This window comes from Struthio camelus, chromosome 5 (genome assembly GCF_040807025.1).
Source record: "Struthio camelus isolate bStrCam1 chromosome 5, bStrCam1.hap1, whole genome shotgun sequence".
NCBI classification, from domain to species: domain Eukaryota; kingdom Metazoa; phylum Chordata; class Aves; order Struthioniformes; family Struthionidae; genus Struthio; species Struthio camelus.
The window spans coordinates 5,292,728-5,311,973 of NC_090946.1; the positions used below are offsets into that span (position 1 = coordinate 5,292,728).

The following is a 19,246-nucleotide window of genomic DNA, read 5'->3' on the forward strand; positions in this document are numbered from 1 at the left end:
AAGTGTCTTTCTCTCCACCTTTTTATAAAAGAGGGAGTACTGACTCTTCGAGCAAGACCCCCAAGCGAGGCTGAGTTCATCGACTGCTTCCAGAAAACCAAACTGGCTTTTAACCTCTTGGTAAGACATGGAGGGTATTTTGGTCCCACGCAGTGATAGGGCTGTTTCCCTATATATCACAGTCGCTAAACATTTAAAATGAAATTTGAACCAAAACCACTATCAAAGTGCAAAGGTGTGAATTCCAGATTTCTCTGCCATAAACAACCACAAAACAAACATTGTTTCAAGCTTGTGTAGGTTTCTCTGGTCAAGGTATTAAACTGAAAAGAAAGGCATAAAGTCTAAGTTCCAAAAATGCACAAACCTTCCTGCCTGCCTGTGCAAATACCTGCATCATGCTCCCATGCAACAGGTACTAAGACCCCTGTTTCACACTTTGTGCTGATGTGTATCAGCTCTGCCACCAAAAGGAGCTACCTTTTCCTCTCCATACCTTCCTTCTCTGTAGGACCAGCACAAGCTTTTGTGGCCCTGCATGGGACTGGGGATAGCATGCACGTTAAAACAAACCAATTTCCTTTTGCATGCTAATTTTAAGCCAAATCAGTTCCCTTACTAGATTCACTTTGTGGCTGCAGAGATCTTAGTCCAGTCCAAACTGAGTGATGACACACAGGATGGGACTGAACAGCCAGGGGCCTGGCAATGCCAGGATCTCTTTTCAGATGCAGCTTTGACTTAAAGCATTTATGAAGCCATGACCCTAGAGATCTAGGAACCATCATGCTCACTTTGCTGATAGCTCTGCCAAGGCTTACATAGACATCCCTACTGTTCATATGCAATTCTGTTTCTGCCCTTTAAAAATCTGGGTGATTTTGTGAGCGCTCTAGTTTTTGTTATCCCTCCAAGGCATAAAATTTAGGACTTAAGCGTATATATAAAAAAAGATAACTTACGTTCATGTCTGATTCTGTCTACTGAGCAGCTGTAAAGCTGCCTCAGCCAGGGGCCTGGGAAGTCCCCAGTTATAACTGATCACACTGACCTCCTCCGTTGCCCTGAGATTTCTACCTCCTCCTCTGTTTCTCCTCTGCATTAAGAAGAGGATGAAGAGCAGGAGCACAAAGATGTTCCCAGTGCTGCCAATTCCACTTAATTAAGCATGCGAGCCCATCAGGCTAATGAGCCAGAAGGAAGTTCTGTCAATTCTGACCAAGCTTGCCCAGTGAACACAACCTAACAAGATCATTCCTGAGAAGTTATTAGTAAGGAAACCACAGATATTGTAAACAAGCCCAAGGCAGCCCAGAATTCCAAGCGCAGACCTTTTCTTTTAGAACAAATATTTGTACTTTTTTGCTCGCTCAGGACCAGAGCTGAGATTTGGAGGTGACAGCTCTGGCCAGCAATCTCTGCTGTCACACAAGAAACAGAGCAGGCACCCTGCTAAGGCTATGCCCTGCCTGCACAGGGTGATGTAAAAGCTGCCCTGAGGAAGCAGCTGAAGATTTTCCAAGCAGAAAGAAATCCTGGCTGGGTTATTGCATCCTAGCCCTTTCTGGCTGCTCACACAGCCGAGATAAATACAGTAGAGCCAGCGCGGTCAGCCAAACCTTTAATCACATCCTATGTCTACACCGGAGCTAGCGGCGTCCTATCCAGTACTAGCCAACTTGGCCACCGCCAATAGTGTAACACAGTCGCAAGCAAGTATTACAGGCTGCGAATCTGCATCAGCCACATGTGAACTAACGTGTACAAAACTCATTCATGTATCTGAGCTCTCTCTGCACTCAGGCCTTGGACTTTGCTGTCCATGTGTCCACAAACCCACCAAGAGCAGCTGTTTTCTGGGCAAGAGGCCAGGGGCAAGTAACAAGGAGGGTGGGGAATCCAGGCAGAGCAGCGCTGTCGTTTCTGCCCCTGGGACTTTTTCACGTGCTGTGCGCTCCTTCTGAAGTGCCACTTGGCTCAGTTGCCCTGTTGCCATCAATTATTTCACACTTTCCACTCCACATTAATGTTTAATCACTAGCATTTAAAATGACTAGGCCTTGTGTTTCGGTAGGGAAGGGGTCTATTTTCCATTGCAGCAATGTCAGGAGCGTGGGACGTGAGAAAAGAATAGAAAGGAAGCACAAACTCAAGCGGTTTCTCACCGCAGCTTAGCTGATTGCTGTTAATGAAATGCAATTCTTACTATAAAGTAATCCTATGTGTTTGCTCCTCCATTCCACCACAATCTACTCCAAATACCAAGTATTTCACTGAACTGAGCAGCTCTAAGTACACTGCGCAGGCAAGATCTTGCTGAAGATTTTTCTCTGCAGCAATCTGCCAAGGGACCTGCAGAACATTCACTCTGTTGTGCTCATTCACGGGAACTGACGGGATTTTCAACTTTGCAAGAATCAGAAGCAATAGGCCTGGCCCTTCTTCACTAAGGCTTCCAGAATAAACCAAGGCTTTCAGTTTCCTCTCAAGGAATCAAGGTCTTGATTTTCACAGAGTAGACACTTACCCCTTCTAGAAGTCAAGGCCCTTGGGAACGGACATCAAATAGAAATGATCTAGAACAGAATGAGCCCTACTCCCCAATCACTTAATCTTCTTCCCCGATTTGAAGTGCACTATTAAGAGTTTCCTTACTTTTCAGACTCTATTAACTGTAGCCAGATATCACTCAACAACAATTCCTCCATGTCACGGAACAGAGGAGCCAAAAACAAGCTAGGATTAAATGAGGTTTCCTTTCTCTTTTCAGGCCAAACTGAGAAAGCACATCCAGAACCCAAGTGCTGCAGAGTTGGTGCATTTCCTATTTGGGCCGCTGGAACTGGTAAAACTTCTTCACAGGCCTTTTTATTTCTAGCGATGCTGATTACTGAATAGACAAGACAAGAGAATGAATTAGGTAAAAATTTCTGCACCTCAAGAGGAGTCATATTCTGCCATTACCCTGCAATGAAAAGCAGTAGGGATGAGTGATCTAACTATTTTTAAGGTAGTGTGTGGTCATTTTCTCTCCATGTGACACAGTTGCCACATTCTGCAGGGGATTAAACTCAGTGACGAAGGAGGTCTATGTTAATCTGTCATCCTAGGATTAGGGTATATAAGTGCAAGTAAGACATTACTAGCAGCCGAAAGGAATTTGACCTGCAGTAACTACTGCTACATCTGCCATGGCAAAAATGCATGGGTCAGCACTGAGTTACAGCCAACTGCCAGATGCAAATGAAATCAGCAGGTTGGTGCATATTATGCAGTCCCCGTTGAGCCAACCCCCTAGTCAGACATAGCTTTCTACCCATATGACTTAGTCCTCTCAGGCTGGAGAGATTCATAGTTCAGTAAAGTCTATGGTTGAGTCCATGACCACAGTGGCTACTATTACAGCAGGGTAGAGAACATAACCAGCCCACCAAGCAAACTGTCTCAGGGAAACCCATCAGCTACTGCTTTTGCACTCATCATCAGCTAAATTATGCAGAATTGTTGGGAGACTGCTCAGAGCTGTCTAAAGCATCCACAGCAAAATCTAGAAACAACATTGGTGCTTCTAGGCTCACACTTGATTTCTAGCTTGAACTAAATGTACCAACACAAACCTTAGCAAATATGAGTTGTTTTGCCACATTAATAAAAACTCAGCGTGAACAACAGAGTGAGCACACTGTGGTTCCTATTTGGAATCAGCCTAGTCCCACCTGCAAGCAAACACGTCTCAATATTTGCAGGTAGGAAGCAGGTATCCCAACTGGAAAAAGAAGCCAGAGGTGATGCAGAAACACCAAGTGATTCCATTTTTCAACATGGCAGCTTGTGATATATCCTATCGCCAACAATGGCCACTTTTCAGTTCAGACGTGGCCTTGACTCCAATGGAAAAATTCTTGTTTTCCTCTGAGCTGTCCACTCTTCTTCAAAGATTTAGGTTGGTGCTTCTTGAGACAACTGAGTTGATTTAAGGATTACCTGCTGTTGACAGGAGTCATGCAATCCCTCGACTTGAAGGCTTGCCCTTTGACTGTTGTTTTATCTCTTGGAGAACTCAGTCAGATCACAAAGTTGGCAGGGGAAATATGTGCCTTATTTTCTGTTTGCTTTTTCTTAACCAAAATTGCCTGTTGAATCAGGACAGTGAAAGGATAACAAAAAGATGCTGGGGGAGTACAGCATCCCTTTTAGGAAGCAGCAAACCATTCATTTAGTTCAACTGTTTCATGAAACCTCAGCCTTACATATGAAGGCACAGAAGGAGCTTTAGAACTGCTAGTCTAATATGAAGTGGGGTGGGTTTCAGAGGTACTCACCATAGAAGGTACATTGGCTTCCTTTGGAGTGGGCATGCACAGAGACTCCAAAAGATCAGAGCCACCTGATTTTTCTGTCTTTGATTTCTGTTCCTTTCTGTGTGCTGCTTTGATGTTTTGAACCCCTGCACAATCTCTCATATTTGTGTGCGTTTGTGTGTAATCCAGATTGTCAATAGCTGCGGTGGCCCCGAGCTTGCCAGGTCTGTCCTCAGTCCACTTCTTTCTAAAGATGCCACAGATTTCCTCAGAGGACACCTGACACCAAAAGAGATGAGCCTCTGGGACTCTTTGGGAGAGACATGGACCAGATCCAGGTAAGGACAGCACTGCCAGCTCACCAGGTTTCCCAAGCCCTTGAGAAAGACAGTAGGGATGCTCAGTTTTATAGCTATGTCAGAGGGTCAAGGATAAAGGAGGATGTGGGTCTGTTTCACCCTAACCCTACAATTTTAGTGGTTGCTTACACCAGTTCAGGGCATAGCATTTCACATTCTCTTTGTCCTGGAGACCTTGCTTCTGCCTGACACAGAGTAATGGAGACTCTCAGATCCATGCTCCATGTGACCCTCACTGTGTATTCCTGCTTCATGTCCTAGAGCTGAATGGCCTCGAGAAGCAAACGTCCCAAGCTACATTCCCAAATTCCGCAATGGCTGGGAACCACCCATGGAAGTCTTCCGTGGAGCTCCCTGGGAAATAGACATTGGACACTTGCAAGAAGAGGTTAGTCTTGTGCTCCCAGTCATCCTCTCTCTTCCTTTTCCCCTTCCTCCCTCTTTCTCAGAGTGAGAAACATCTTTTGCTGAAGTCCACGAAGCTTTACAAGCTCTAGAGCAAAACGCTTGAGGCCCTTGCTGGGTTTTATCAGGACAGATTGAGACGTCAGTTCTCTGATTTACCTGAGGGAATGCAATGAACTGCAGCGCAGGGCTCAACTCTGTTATTGGAGTGAAGTTCTAAACAATGGGGTATATTAGCATTAAAACAGAGGAGCAGAGATCTGGGCAGAGTCTGCTGCTTGGCCAGTACCCCAAGTGCATGGGATTTTGCTGCCAGTACCTAATCCCATAGCCTAATATGCAGCACAGGCACATGCAAATGGGATAGTCACTGTTGGGTTTCCCTTTCAACAAGTCAGCCTTAGTCCCTCCTAAAAGTGAGAGGCTCTGGCAAGGCAACATGGAGCTGTCAAATCAACCATAAAGGATGAGCAACCGTCAACTGTACCTGAGCTCAGCCTGCAGCTATTTTCTCTAGCCTCTGGATTTCGCACCAGAGGAAAACAGCAGTATTCTAGGGAGAGCAAAGCTGTCAGGTTCTTCTGACATATCAAATTCTGCTCTGACCGTGCTACCATGTGCTACCATGGGGTTTGCGGTGGTGTTTGACAAGCAGTCAGCTCAAAACTCAGTTGGATCTGCTCACTCCAGTTAAATATGGAAAGAAAATAAGGCCAAAAAAGGACAGCAATAATCCGCCTCAGCTCCTGAAAAACAGGAAACAATATCTAGCATAAAGTGAGCCTTTAATGAGGATGCTGATGGATACTGATTTCCCTGAAGAACATTTTTTTCTTTGGTGGGTGCCTCATCTTGACCAAAAGCTTCCAGGCTGTGATTCATCTGCCATTATCACCTTTCTCACCTCTGACAGAGTTTTCCCTTTCCCTGCTAATACTGACTCCATTTTACCTTTCCAGCTATCATCAGCCAATGGATATCCTTACCGTAACTCCTCACTCAAGTGTGGCCAGCCAGCTGATCAGACGCAAGCTGTGGATGCCTTCAAGCAGAACGTAACTCAACATGTAAATAGGTAAATATCAGCACCACCCTGGAAAGTGCTGCCTTGGCTCCCAAATGGTAATCTCAAGAGCACCCACCACAACATATCATGACACCAAGATGTTTTGGCCTTTAGATAACTCTCTGCTATTATTAATTCAGACTTGTTAATGAGACCAAGAGAACTCAAAGATCCAACAAGCAATTATCCATGTAAACACCATCTGCTATTTAATCACCAGCAGGTCTGCAAGGAAATAGGTTGCATGTGTTTTCCACCACAAGAGGTAAAAGTATTGACTGATTTCATTAGTCCACCAGCATGTTTTGTTTCCTAATGTCAGTCCACCAAATTAATATTAAGTATCACGTGCAAAAGACAGCATGCTGCACTCTTTGTACACTGACCATTTAGAGAAGTTAATAGCTCTCCCTTCAGCCTGAAGCCACAATAATTTGCGTGCAAGGAACCTGTTTATGAGGAAGAATCCATACTAAGGCACGAGCATATGGAAGTTTTCTGCCGTTGAAAAATTTAGTGCTTGGAAAGAACAATTTGATCTCAGCAGCATTGCATGGAAAACATTTTAACTGAGGAAATGTTGTTTTGTTTCACTGGAGGCAGAAGTTCTTCCTTTTGCTTTTGGTCACAACCAAAAGGAAAAATATTTACTAGAGGCTGTACAAAATGATAATTTGTTTCCAGTCTTGGGATTGACTTCAGACAACTCTTCTTAATGAGATAAACCCAAAAAAGGGAAAAAACCCTCCTCTCCTTTCCTCCAAAGTATTGGAAAGCTCAGCTCCCAAACCAGCACCAAGTGGGTGAAGACCAGGCCTTCCCTTTGCCTCAGACTTTTTCCATAATATGCCTCTCACAATTTAACCAAGCACTGTGCCCTGCTGTTTTCTATCACCAGTTACTCAATGGTAAAAAATCTTCATGAAATTATTATTTGTTCAAAATTTAGGGGTTTGTCATTTGTTTGTTTGTTTTGACATGGGCTTATGCCGTTCAATTTTTCAACAATTTTTCAACAAACTCTTCCCAAATTACAAATGAATTCTCAGCCATACTTATCTGGCTTTGCATTATTTGACTTATGTTGCGAACTGTCTTCTGTTTTGCCCAAGCACAAGTCTAGATTACCCTACAGGTTCACGAAATCATTTAATACTAGAAGTCCAGACCCAGCAAAATACTTAATCCTGCACAGCTCTAGATTTCAAGCTTCAAGCCAGACTAGTCTCTCATGGTTTTATGTTCTATTCTAAAAGCTTTATGAGCTCTACTACTATTACCCAAAGTTCAGTTTCATAGCAATGTACTTCATACCCATTTAAGTCAGCAAAATAATTCACCCCATCAAAGGTTCTGCTGGGACCATAAAATGCTACAGAGACAGTCTGCTGAGCGGGGAGAGAATTATAGTAACAAATTCTGTTTTCCAGTTCCATCTTCCTCAATGAAGCTATGAAAAGTGAGGAAAAGTTAGTTTACAGGGGAATGTTTAAGTCCATCTTAAACGACTGAGAGACAAATGCACTTAAACAAACATGTTCATCTGTTAGTCTCAGCACAGAAAAACTGTAAAAATTAGCACTGAGTCCTGGAATACAAATTAGCAGCGTGCTATTTCGCAAAGGTGACTGTTTCCCTGAAGCACTACCCAGTCTAACTACAGTGTGGACCTGCTGAAGAGTAGATGAGCATCTCTCTTTTTCCTGGGATGACTGTCATTGATTTCGGGTGGGCAGAGCTATTTGAGTTGGTGGAGGGGGGAATTTCAAGTTATAAAGCAATTCTTTTTACTACAGAATATAGTTTATTGATGTGACAAAAACTTATGATAGTCACAATTCTGACAGAGATCTCTTTCCAAAAGAAAAACAAGGAGTTAAAAGAACAAAAAAGAATTGAGCCAAAGGGTTTCACTGGCTTTTTGTTTCTCTGGCTTCACCTTTCACCTATCATTCAGACTGTCAACAACAGCTTTTCCTTATGAATAACATTTAAGAAAAAAAAAAATTGAAGTCAATGGTGCTGAAGCAGGTACTGAAATTGAGAATGGGCTTAGATGTCTTCTTCAGTTCAGACCAGACTTGAGCCAAGTCTGCCTGGATGTTTGCCAAGATCACAGTCCTGGGATAGCTGTATCTCGTGGTATACTCATGCATTTTTCAGGGTACTTTAAACTAGTTCTCTAACCAAAAGACACAATATTAACAAAAATACCCATGCATCAGTATTATTATTTGCACCACGGCTTTTGGCTGCAGAGAAGTGTCATGAAAGCCCCAAGCAATAACCAGCAAAGGTCTCTCATGTAAAATCTAGGTGTGCACAAAGTACTCCTTAGCTTTAAACTCCTTCAGCCTTCACTCCTTTTTTCATGAGTCATTTACCTTCTGGAAGGCTCAAAATAAATGATTTCTACCTAACACAGGCATTCCTCCCTCTCCCTGCCTTCAGGGCATTGCTGGGTAAGGCCAACACTCCCTTTCTTGACTGGCAGATTTAATCTGCCTGCAAGTTTGCTCCAATCTCTCCCCAGCTACAGATTTGAATACTTACATATTGCATGTGGCTGCAAATAGACCAAGAGCTGTCCCAAATCAAGCAAACTAAAGACAATGCTACAGTTATGGGCACGATATAAAACCAGTAGACCAGTGGTTTCAACCTTCTTCAGACCATCAAAAGCTATCTAATGAAGACAGTAAAATGAACTGAAACCTAAACATGATGGGCTTACTTTTTAAATTTAAGTTTTAAAGATGCCTTAGCAGATAGATGAGGGTCCACAAATTATAAATCTGAAGTCACTGATTGAAACCAAGAACTCAGGAATGAGCAAACGTAATGATAAATACCGTAGTCATTAGCAGCATGGCAACCACTGCTTCACTGAGTTACACCAGCCTTGACATAAATTGGTGTAGCTCTACTAGAAGAGTATCTGGCCTCCTGTTGCTATGCCTGCTATAAATATAGGCACCAAAAACAAACAAACAAGAAAACAAAACAGATTTCCAGTCATTTCTACTTGTGCTCATTTTTGACATCTGACAGCAGCCCTCTCCCTCAGCTTCAGAGCCTGCTTATCCCCTGCTTTCGCACACGGGGCAGTTTCCCAGCTATTAGGACATGAGTGTTTCACATTTATTTTTCACAAGGGGTGGAATAAGAGCATTTTATTTGTGCTGTGCCAGTCTCCCCAGTCTTTGCGGCAGCAAAGAAGCTACTGATGGGGAAAACTGTCTTTTGCCCCACTCCACAGGCAGCAGCCTCACAGTCGCGCAAAAAGGCCACTGTCCGAAGAGCCTTTTTTTTTTTAAATAGAGTGTTTTATTAAAACAAGGGATTAAAATCTGCTGCAAAACAGAGGAGCAAGAGAGCACTGCCTCCCTCTAGCACAAGCATAAAACCAGCTTTCTACCTGAACCTGTACACAGTTACCACCACTTTTCTTTTGCCAGTGGACCTATACTGCCCTAGCTATTAGAGGGGCCTCCACTATAACTCTTTTTTTTTTCTCTCTTGAAGGAATTTTGAGGCACAGGGAATGGTCCCACCGAAGAGATATGCCAAAATCCGCTACGACTTCACTGCGCGAAATGCCAATGAACTCTCAGTGCTTAAGGATGAAATCCTGGAGGTAAGTGAAGGTGCTCAGGACCTGCCCTTCTCCCCTTTCTAAGAAAAGGAGAGAGATCTCAAGCCGGGCAAGTGCCAGCTCATTTTCGCTTGGTATTTTCTGAGCGGCAGCAGGAAGCTTTGTTCACATCTAAAGCTTTAAGCCTGAGCTGGAGCATGCTGACTGCATGCTTCAGGTCATATGCTCAGCTGAAATGTGTCGGTCATACCTTTTCTTAAGTAACAACAAGGAGGAAGGGAAAATATCACTGTGGCACACTGCTCACCCACTTACCGGACCTATGTTCACTGTTACCAAAAAAAAAAAAAAAGAGGGGGAGTTATTTTCTAGGAAAACACCCTTTTTCTTAACCTCTCTATTACTGCAACACTGTTGGTGGCTGGCTAATGTAGGACCCAACTCGGGTCTACCCACTAGCCATGACAGACATATGACTTGAGGCAAAGACTTCTGCTCAGCATGTAGCTAGGATAAGAAAAGTGTGTGGCACCTTGCTAGCAAAGTTCAACCTGGATAAACTGATTTATTTCCAAAGCAGAATTTCTGGGGCATAGATCTATCCAAAGCTAAACAGACATAAACATCAAGGCAGTGCAGCAATCCTGGCACACGGAGAAGTTTTCTCACCATACAGTGATTTGCTAAAAGCATAGTTCTCAGTTCAAATAAGCCTGCCAAAAGGAGCAAGGGGTAGAGTGCCATAGCCGATATCTCAGCGATGGGGCTCCCTCCTTGCCACATCACGGTTATGATGTGATTATGCTATGTTATGATTATATTTTGTGTGACGATGGGACATACTGTGATCATGTTATATGACAGTCCTGTAGCTAGGCTTTTTTTTTTTCCCTCATCTCTGGCAGGAATTACTTTTGATGTTTTTTAATGCAAAAAGAAAAAGCCCACTCAATCACTAAGGAAAAAGAGAGAGAAACAGGCAAATTGAGTAGGAACTACGAGTTTGTCCACACCCTAGATCAATTCTTTCCCCAGAGGTGCTCTCCTATAGGCCATTATGATACGGTTTTGATGGTTTTCAGGAAATACTTCAGTCCTGAATTGGAAATAGTGCAACGTAGATCTGTTTGCCAGTTTCTGGCCTCTATAATGTTATCCTGACAACTTCGCATTACTGTGTGTTTTCCTTCCACTATACACCGTTCTCTATGCCATGAATCCAATGTTCTCACTAGCAAAGGTATTTTTCTCCTTTTCTCAGGTGTTGGAAGATAATAAGCAGTGGTGGAAGCTGCTCAACCGGAGTGGGCAGGCTGGTTATGTCCCTTATAACATCCTGGATGTGGTGAAACTGGAAGAGCTCGAACAGGTCTATAGTCAGGTGATATTTAACTGGTAATTGGCTGCAGGGAATAATCAGCCACTGAGAATAATGTTGTAATTAGACCTCCTTGGATTCCTTAGGACACTGCGCACAGGTCTACCTGAGCCGGACTTCCCTCACGAGTAAATGAATGAGAGTCCTGGAGGTTCTCGAGTCTCCTATGCAAAAACTCTCACATTTTACCACCAGCTTACCTTCTCCCTCCCCAAACCAGGCATACTGATCCCATCTGCCCAACAGGCTCACATTTCTTTCCCTCTCTGCAATGCTAAGCACACTGCCCATCGCCAAGGGCGCCTGGCAAGCAGAGTTATGGAGCAGGTGAGGGTAGAGGTCCTGTGCTGTAGATAGCAGCCTGCTACCTAGCTCAAAGCAACACCCACCCCGAGCCTAGCACCATGACCTGGCATCCCAATAGAAAAGGTCTCCTGTTGAGGTTTCATGTTACTGAACATCTGCTGGCCCCACTGGCTTGAAATAGTTCCACCTTTTGCCTCTCCAAACCCACATGTTTCTCAGCTTATGGTTTACCATCTCCTCTTGTGAAACCCTGCTGCTTTCAGGGCTCTGCTGTGAACAGGATGTAGCTGCAAAAGTAGCATTTTTTGCTGGGGATTAAATTAAAAACAAACAGTTCTCTCATCCAGTTCAGTTCAGCACCAGGAGATATCACAGGGGTAGGAACAGGTTATTGGAGTGGAGGTAGGTGGAAATACCATCTAAGTGACTGTTAACTGAGTATTGCTCTCAAGCACCTTGTATTGCTAAAAATGTGGAGGTAGAAAAATGTAATTGCCCTAAGGAAGCACAGAATTGCTTCCCACTTTGGTATTTCACAGCTTGGGCAAAGGACAAAGTGCCCCAGCAGACCTCTAGAAAAAAGCCCTTTTTAGTCTAATCAAGAAAACGTGAAAAAACACTCTCCATAACAGCTCTGAGCATTTGGCAATGCACTCTGCACCCAGTTACTAGAAGACTGAAGTTTTAGCTTCAAACAGCATTTCTGTTCTTCTCTCTTTATATGAAAATATTTTGCTTCCTGTGCTCTCCATCTTTAGGGAAGTCCGGTGAGCAGTAATGTTTGCACAACAAAAGGCCACAGGGCTGAGTCATGCTTGCACTGAACTGTGAGAGCCCATCATCACAGCAGTACTAATTGGGTATAAAGCACCATGCCTCTCCACGTAGTGAGCATTGCACAGGCTTCCCAAGGGTATAAATCCTTCATGAAGCAATAGGCTTTGGTTCAGTTTGTATCCCTACTTATGAGCTCCCCAGAGGGAACTTGTTCCACGCAGCTCCACCTGAGTGTACATGAACCTCAGTTGAGTGCTGCCAGATCACCACAGGGAAGACAAGACAGTTTATCCCTCTGTGTTTCTGGGAGGGAAGCAAAAAATTTGAGCAAGTGGGGAAAAAAAAAACCTTACATGTTTTTTCTTTCTTTCTTATCATCTAGTCTAATCAGAGGTTCAAAGGCGATCTGAGCCCCAGAGGATACGGACCATCCAGCCCAACTCACAAGCTACCTGCCAGCTATGCTGGTGACAAATGGGGAAGTGAAATGTTAGCACGCAACTCTCCCCAGGATGCCAAAGAACGTATGTTTCCCGTATCGCGTTCCTAGCATCAGGGCACCTCTTACACCAGATAGAGTGACCTCGGGCAGCCAGAGGGCTTGGTACCACGGTTTTGCGTTTCAGGACTTACTTGAGAAGTTTCTGTGAGCGCATACCTTTGCTTGCTACCTCTCCAAGAGGTTTTATTTCTCTCTCTTTACTTTTACAGTAATGGTATATCTGCTATTTTGGTTGCTGCGTGCATGTATCCAGACCTACCTGTCCAAGTGCATGCTCACTCACATAAGGCGCTGCACCAGGAGTGCTCAGCACCTTTTAAATAATGATAAGCAATAGACTACCAGTGATTTTAGAGGAGATGTACAAAGACCAGGCCCCAAGATTTTAAAAAAGTATCTTAGGAAGGGGCATGGGAACACAACACAGGCATCCCAGCTATTGCACAAACAAATATGATGGACACACAAAAAATTACATTAGCTTAAAAAACAATGGAGGAGTGGAGCTTTTCGAGCAAGGTTAGAATCATTTTATTCCCTGTAAAAGAACAGGGATGGGTACCCAGGAACTGAGCAAGGCCTAGTTTCGGTCAGGGCAGGATGTCTCCAGTGCAGATACCTTGAGAGACTGTTAAGGAGCTGACTTATGAGAGGTCCTTCACGTGGTCTGTTCCCCTTGGGATGGCAAAGCCACACAGGGCTCCTTCTCCAAGAAAAGACCAGGCAGTACAGCAGCCAACAGAGCAATCCTTAAGAGTTCACTGGCTCACAGTATGCACCGTCAGGTGGCTTGAGACAAGGAGGGTAAAAAGGTGATTTAATGTCACCTTAACCCTCCTTCCACCTTAACCTTCCTCCTCTTCCTACTTCTACCGAGTGCCCTGCTGCAACCAAGGGTCTTTAGGACACTAAAAGTAATCTAGTACCACTGGCACATAAATCATCACTGCTCACGTCCTTCATCCCACCCTGGATACGCTTTCAGCAAGCTGTCCCCCAAAGGCCACCGTTCCCTCTTCAGCTCCTGCAGACTCCTTGAAGCAGGAGCCCTTTTGGGATAATGGAGAGCTCCGTAATATAAGCATCACGGTCACGGATCTATTAATAGCACTGCGTTATTCCACACAGTCTTCAGGAGTTTCACGGAAAAAATGATACTGGGTGATGTATCATCAAAGTCTTATGCTGTTCCCTTTCCAGTTCATGCTTCCTGCCACTTCTATTTACCTGCACAGCAAAAGCTAGAGCTCTGAGGATTTGGATCAGCAAATTATGTATTAGAAGTAGCAGTGAGTACTGAAAAGTAGAGGGAGCAGGGCTACAGCCTAAAAAAAAAAGCACAGATTGTAGGTGCTCCCAGACTCCATTTTCTGCTGGTGGAGAAAGCAAAGAGGCAGTAGGAAGAATATAAATGGCAAAATAGGGGTATGGGAGAATAGGAACCCATTCTCAAAAATAGACAGTCAGGCTTCCCTCATATTTGCTTTCTCACATGGTCTGTTTTTTTTTTTTTCCCCTCCCTGCTGCTAGGCAAGCAGGGCAATTTCTTAATTTTAATAGCCTGAAGGGAACTAAGTAACTCAAAAACAGGAAGGTGACGAATTAAAGCAAAAACACAACAGCAACGAAAGACTTTAGGGAAAAGGGACACTTACCAGCCAGCAGGCAGCACCAGTGGGAGCAAAGAAACTGCCAGGTCTGGTATTTCACACTGTTAAGGAGGTGTTAAAGGTTTTCACGTCCTTTGAATGAAGGGTGATAAACAAGAAAGGTTAGCAACAAACACAGCATTGGTCAGAATATAAGTTTTTATACAGATTAGGTCAAAACCCAGGTCCTTACCAACACCTGCTATAGGTATCAGTCACCCCAATTTAACATGGTCTCAAAACATCCTCCTATTATTTTGTAAAATATGACGCACTTTTTTCCCCAATAAGTGCTTCTCAACAGAAGTTTTCCAGTCACGCTGATGGGCAGTCTAGCTCCTGCGGACTAAAAGCAAGTATAGCTATAGATGTGAGCTCTCTTTTTTTCATGACAGACCAGTCTCTACTCAAATATGGACTGGAGAATATGTGTTTATTAAATGAGACAGCTAAGAGTCTGCTGAGAGATACCATGAGAGAGAATACATTTTCTTCTAGAAATTATACTGCTGTCTCGGTGATGATCAACATCTGAAACAGAGATTTCACTTCTGGAAGCAGCAGCAGTTGCACCAAGCTGTACTCTCCAGTTAGCCTAATTGACATGGCTGAAGCAGTGAGGCCAGAATCGCAGACATGCCAACCTTGTACCAAACCATGTGCTTGTCCTGGGGGATAGTCACATCGAAAGAAACCCATCAGCAGCTTTTTAGATGCAGCGATTGCTGTGTGGACTAGGAGCATCTGGTTGCTATTTTGTGATTCTTCTCTTTCCATCATTCTGGAGAAGAATTGCAGAAATCTAGGTTTCTCCCAAAGAGAAAGTGAGGTTTCAAAAGGTGAAAGAAGTTGAGAATATTGGCTTGGGAGCACAGGACAGGGAAATTCCCGCAGTTTGCTCCAGCTGTCTGTGAGCTCTCCAAAACTGTGGAGGTTTCCCTTTACCCATTTGTTCCTGATGGAAATAGGAAGGTCAAAATGTCATTACTCAACCTACTGCTCTAACAAAGCATGCTCTTTAAAAATAAAACGCAAAAGTAAGCACTTCCATGCCTTTGGTGGGGGTGTTTACAGAGTTAATAAAAACGCTAAGCCACATTCTGATCTTCCTTACAATTTCAGTGCAACCACAATAATTTAACAGGATTTGTAACTGGAGACTTATTTTTTCCTCACGACTCTCTACTCGTCCTCTAAAAGGTGTGCCTTGTTTCCCCAGAACTCATGCATCAAATGGATGAGCTGAATGACGAGTTGCTAAAGAAGATCACAAACAGTAAAATTCACCCTCCCCAGAGGAATTTCAAAGTGGAAAAACCTCAGCAAGCTCTTGTGCCCCTTACCTTTGAATCCAGTGCTGAAGAAGTTAAAGCTTGGCTGGAGGCAAAGTCATTCAGCAAAGGGTAAAATCTGCAGTGCTACTATATGAAATGCTGGCCCTTCATTTAAAAAGGAGGGGCAGGCAGCTTGCAATATTCCAACTAGATTACAAGTTACTTGCATTTACTTATAGCAACTCTGTTGCAAATTAGATTTCAATCACATTAAATATGGTCTATATGATGAGTACAGTATACAGCCCAAATTTACTCCCTTTCATTGTCCTGTGTTATCAAGTAAGTGGTGTTTTACAGTACAAGAAAAGCAGATCTAATGAGTAGCTGCAAATAAAGAAATGGTCTTGCTAATCCACACAACCCACAGCCAAATGCTCCGCAACTTCCTAGCATGGGCGCTTATTTGGACCCACAGTCGACCGGTTCAGAGTGCTGAACCTACAGAAAAATAACTAACTAAACACGACCCAAGACAGACTCTGAAATACCAATTCCAGATCATTGACTGTTCCTAGAGGAACTGCCCTAAAGGATCTCTGGCCAGACCTTCAACCAGGGCTTGCAAATCTTGGCAAACACATGGACCAAACAGCTGCATATAGTTAAGGGTCAAAAATTATACTGCCCACCTGCTCAACTAGCTAAGAGGGGAAGCCCTAAGGTTGCTTCCCAGATGAGACACGGGTTGCAGTGAAATCACTGGGTTACCCATGGGGCTGGGCATGCACTGGGGTGACACTTGCTTCACCCTGATGGCTTGCTGTTGTCCCCACCAGGGACTTGGATTACCAGGGCTGCCAGGTGGACACAGCCCCAGGGCCTCCCATGTGATAAGGTCCTGGGGCAAGGGCTGTACTTCAACTGCCTCTGACCCTTTTATCTCTGACATCCCGCCTTTGGGGAGAGGCCACATGTAGCACAGTTATCTCCTTGCTTTATGTCTTCCAGGACAGTGGATCATCTTGGCATCCTTACTGGAGCTCAGCTTTTCTCCTTGAACAGAGAAGAGCTAAAGAAAGTGTGTGGTGATGAGGGAAACAGAGTGTACAGTAAAATCACAGTGGAAAAAAACCAGCTAGAGGTAAGTAGCTTTCTGGACGATTCCTATCTGAATAGCTACCTGTACCACCAGCATCAGGGCGTCCCATTGAACAGGCATTTTAAGAAACACTGTTTCAAAAAACAAACTAAAAATGCAGATAACTCATTTAAGCCAAAAGGCTCCAAATTTGCAAGGCAGATCACCCTAGCTCTGCTAAGGAATCTGCCTTCTCACTGGTGCCACTCATACTAGCTCTACTCTTACGCGTTAGCTAAATATTATGATTCAACTACAGCTTTAAGTTAAAATTCAAACTTGCTGTTTTGTTTCCATTCTAGAAAAACAGAGGGGAGTCAGAGCTCCAAGAAATTATGAAGCGTCGCCAGGAGAGGATTGATTCTGCTAATTAAAATTCTATCTGCTTTTTTCAGCTATTAGTCATAGTAGTACAGAAAAAGGGAATGAAAGCAATGATCCTCAGTCCAGACAAGAGACAGAAGTGCTCCACACTTAGCAGTATAACTGCCATCAAAGCAACAATTCCTTGAACACTGTTGATAAGGATAGATACTAAGACCATGTCCCATTGGGAAAGCTGTTCTAGTATTGCATGAAGTATTTTTTTTTTTTATATCTATATATTTTATACTGAAATTTTATGTGCACGCAGTCAGAGCAGACCAGAATTCACACAAATTTGAATGTATGGCAACAGTTGGATTCAAGCAAAAAGGACCCCACAAAGCTTTTAATATAGGGTTATATGTGCTTGCAGCCCCCTTCCTGGCATTGCTCTGGAAGAGAGAGCACGGCACGCTGCACAGAACAAGGCAGCCTGAATGCTTAAGAGTCTGGACCATGGAAATAAGTCTTTTTCCCTCACCTTTCATTTCCTTCTGTGTGGCAGATATCCCTGGTATCCCACTAGCAAAGGCTGGTGACAATTTACTGTCCTGCTGCTGTCCTCCCATGCCCTCTTGTTAGATGAGGTTAGAATTGCAACACACGTTATCTCAGACTGGGCTGCTTCTTTAAATACATGTACCAGTTACTGCTGTCTTTGAACAGTAGAAATGGGTTTTCATTGCATAATAAAGAGCAGGATCTGAGCAAGGACTGAAGCGATTTCAGTCTGCAAATAGATGAGCTCAGTTTGATCATCCCTGCTTGCGCAAAGGCCAGCAGCAGCTCAGGCTCAGGGCAGCTGTGCAGCAGTTTGCCTTGGCCCTGATCTTGTATCGGAAAGTTGTAGTATTGCCAAACCCAGGCCTCAAACAATGAGAAGATAAGCCCCTAACATTTGCTCCCACCTTTAGTCACACCCAAAGCCATTCCCAGGGTGTTCATGATTCAGATTCATCGTCACCTTCACTGAGAGGCTTCCGAAAGGTCTAAGAAACCAAATAGCACTTGGAGTGGCTGTTTTAATATAAAATAAACAGTACATTACAGACATGGAAAAAATTGTCTAATTTAATAGATACTGTGTTCCTCACTTCCTGTTTTTCTTAATAATGCTATGTGCCTGTGTATGTATCTGTTTAGTAAAATATCCCTTTGGACTCTTACAATCTGTAAACAGAGATGAGGGAAAACCTCCTAGAGATATAATTCAGCAACTGTGCATCAGTCATTTACGCAAAGTTTTAAAAGCTCAAGCAAGCCTATAGTAGATTTCTTGTCCACATCAACATTGGCATTACCTGTATTTACATAATATTTGTATTTTACTTATAGACCCGCTCAATAAGAACACAGCAAAACAAATACATTTACAGGAGCTGCTCACAAACTGCAAAGTCTTTCTCTTTCACGTTAACTTTGGTTAACTTGAATTCTGGCCCAGACTCCACAAAGACTTACACATGCGCTTTCCTTCACCTGCTGTGAATGGTCCCACCTCCGTTAAAGATTACAGTCACCCCCTTGAAAAGTTAAGCATGTGCCTAAGTGCGCAACTGGGGCCGGAGCTCATATGTTTAATGAAGAAAACTGTACAACTATAAAGCAGTGGCTGGGGAACAGGTGTTTTAATTAAAGAACACTGATGTATCTCTTGATTTTGGCTTGTTCTTCCAAGACTGTTTCTAATGGATAATGTATTTTCTTAAGCTTTAAAGAGGCCATTGTTAGCACCAGCAGAATTAGGGTACAGGCAGGGAACTTGTAGAGGAGGATCGTGTTTTTAGTCACGTCCCTGCTGACTTGCCACAGTGGCTGAATTTGCAAAGGATGCTGGCCTTGCTCAGGGAGAAATGAAGAGGACAATCCTCCTGAAAAGCCCTGGCGCCGGATTAGGGTAGAGAGGGGAAGCAGGTGTGAACACTGGCAAAGCATTGGTGTTACAAGCACAGGAGGCTAAATCGTTTCTAAAATCAAAATAAAAACAAATGGTGAGCTAGGAAGTATGACACCATTCTTGTCTCTGTGTATAAAGGAAAATAAGTCATACAGAATTATAGCTACCTGGGATTAAAATAGCAGCAGATATGACAGTAGTTCTGTAAAGCTGTGAGCCACGGGAGCATT

At 43.6% G+C, this 19,246-nt stretch overlaps 1 protein-coding gene across 2 annotated transcripts in view; it reads left to right on the top strand.

Moving 5' to 3' along the window:
- EPS8L2 (EPS8 signaling adaptor L2) overlaps positions 1–18,156 on the top strand; it is a 77,493-nt gene extending 59,337 nt beyond the window's left edge. For both annotated transcript variants that reach the window (XM_009670824.2, XM_068944335.1), the window contains 11 exons: positions 32–120; positions 2,771–2,845; positions 4,491–4,639; positions 4,922–5,048; positions 6,025–6,140; positions 9,657–9,768; positions 10,988–11,095; positions 12,570–12,711; positions 15,558–15,741; positions 16,624–16,756; positions 17,056–18,156. In XM_009670824.2, the coding sequence (XP_009669119.1) occupies positions 32–120; positions 2,771–2,845; positions 4,491–4,639; positions 4,922–5,048; positions 6,025–6,140; positions 9,657–9,768; positions 10,988–11,095; positions 12,570–12,711; positions 15,558–15,741; positions 16,624–16,756; positions 17,056–17,127 (1,307 nt within the window). In that variant the 3' untranslated portion in view covers positions 17,128–18,156. The remainder of the gene's footprint in view (positions 1–31; positions 121–2,770; positions 2,846–4,490; positions 4,640–4,921; positions 5,049–6,024; positions 6,141–9,656; positions 9,769–10,987; positions 11,096–12,569; positions 12,712–15,557; positions 15,742–16,623; positions 16,757–17,055) is intronic.
- Positions 18,157–19,246: the final 1,090 nt, after the last annotated feature.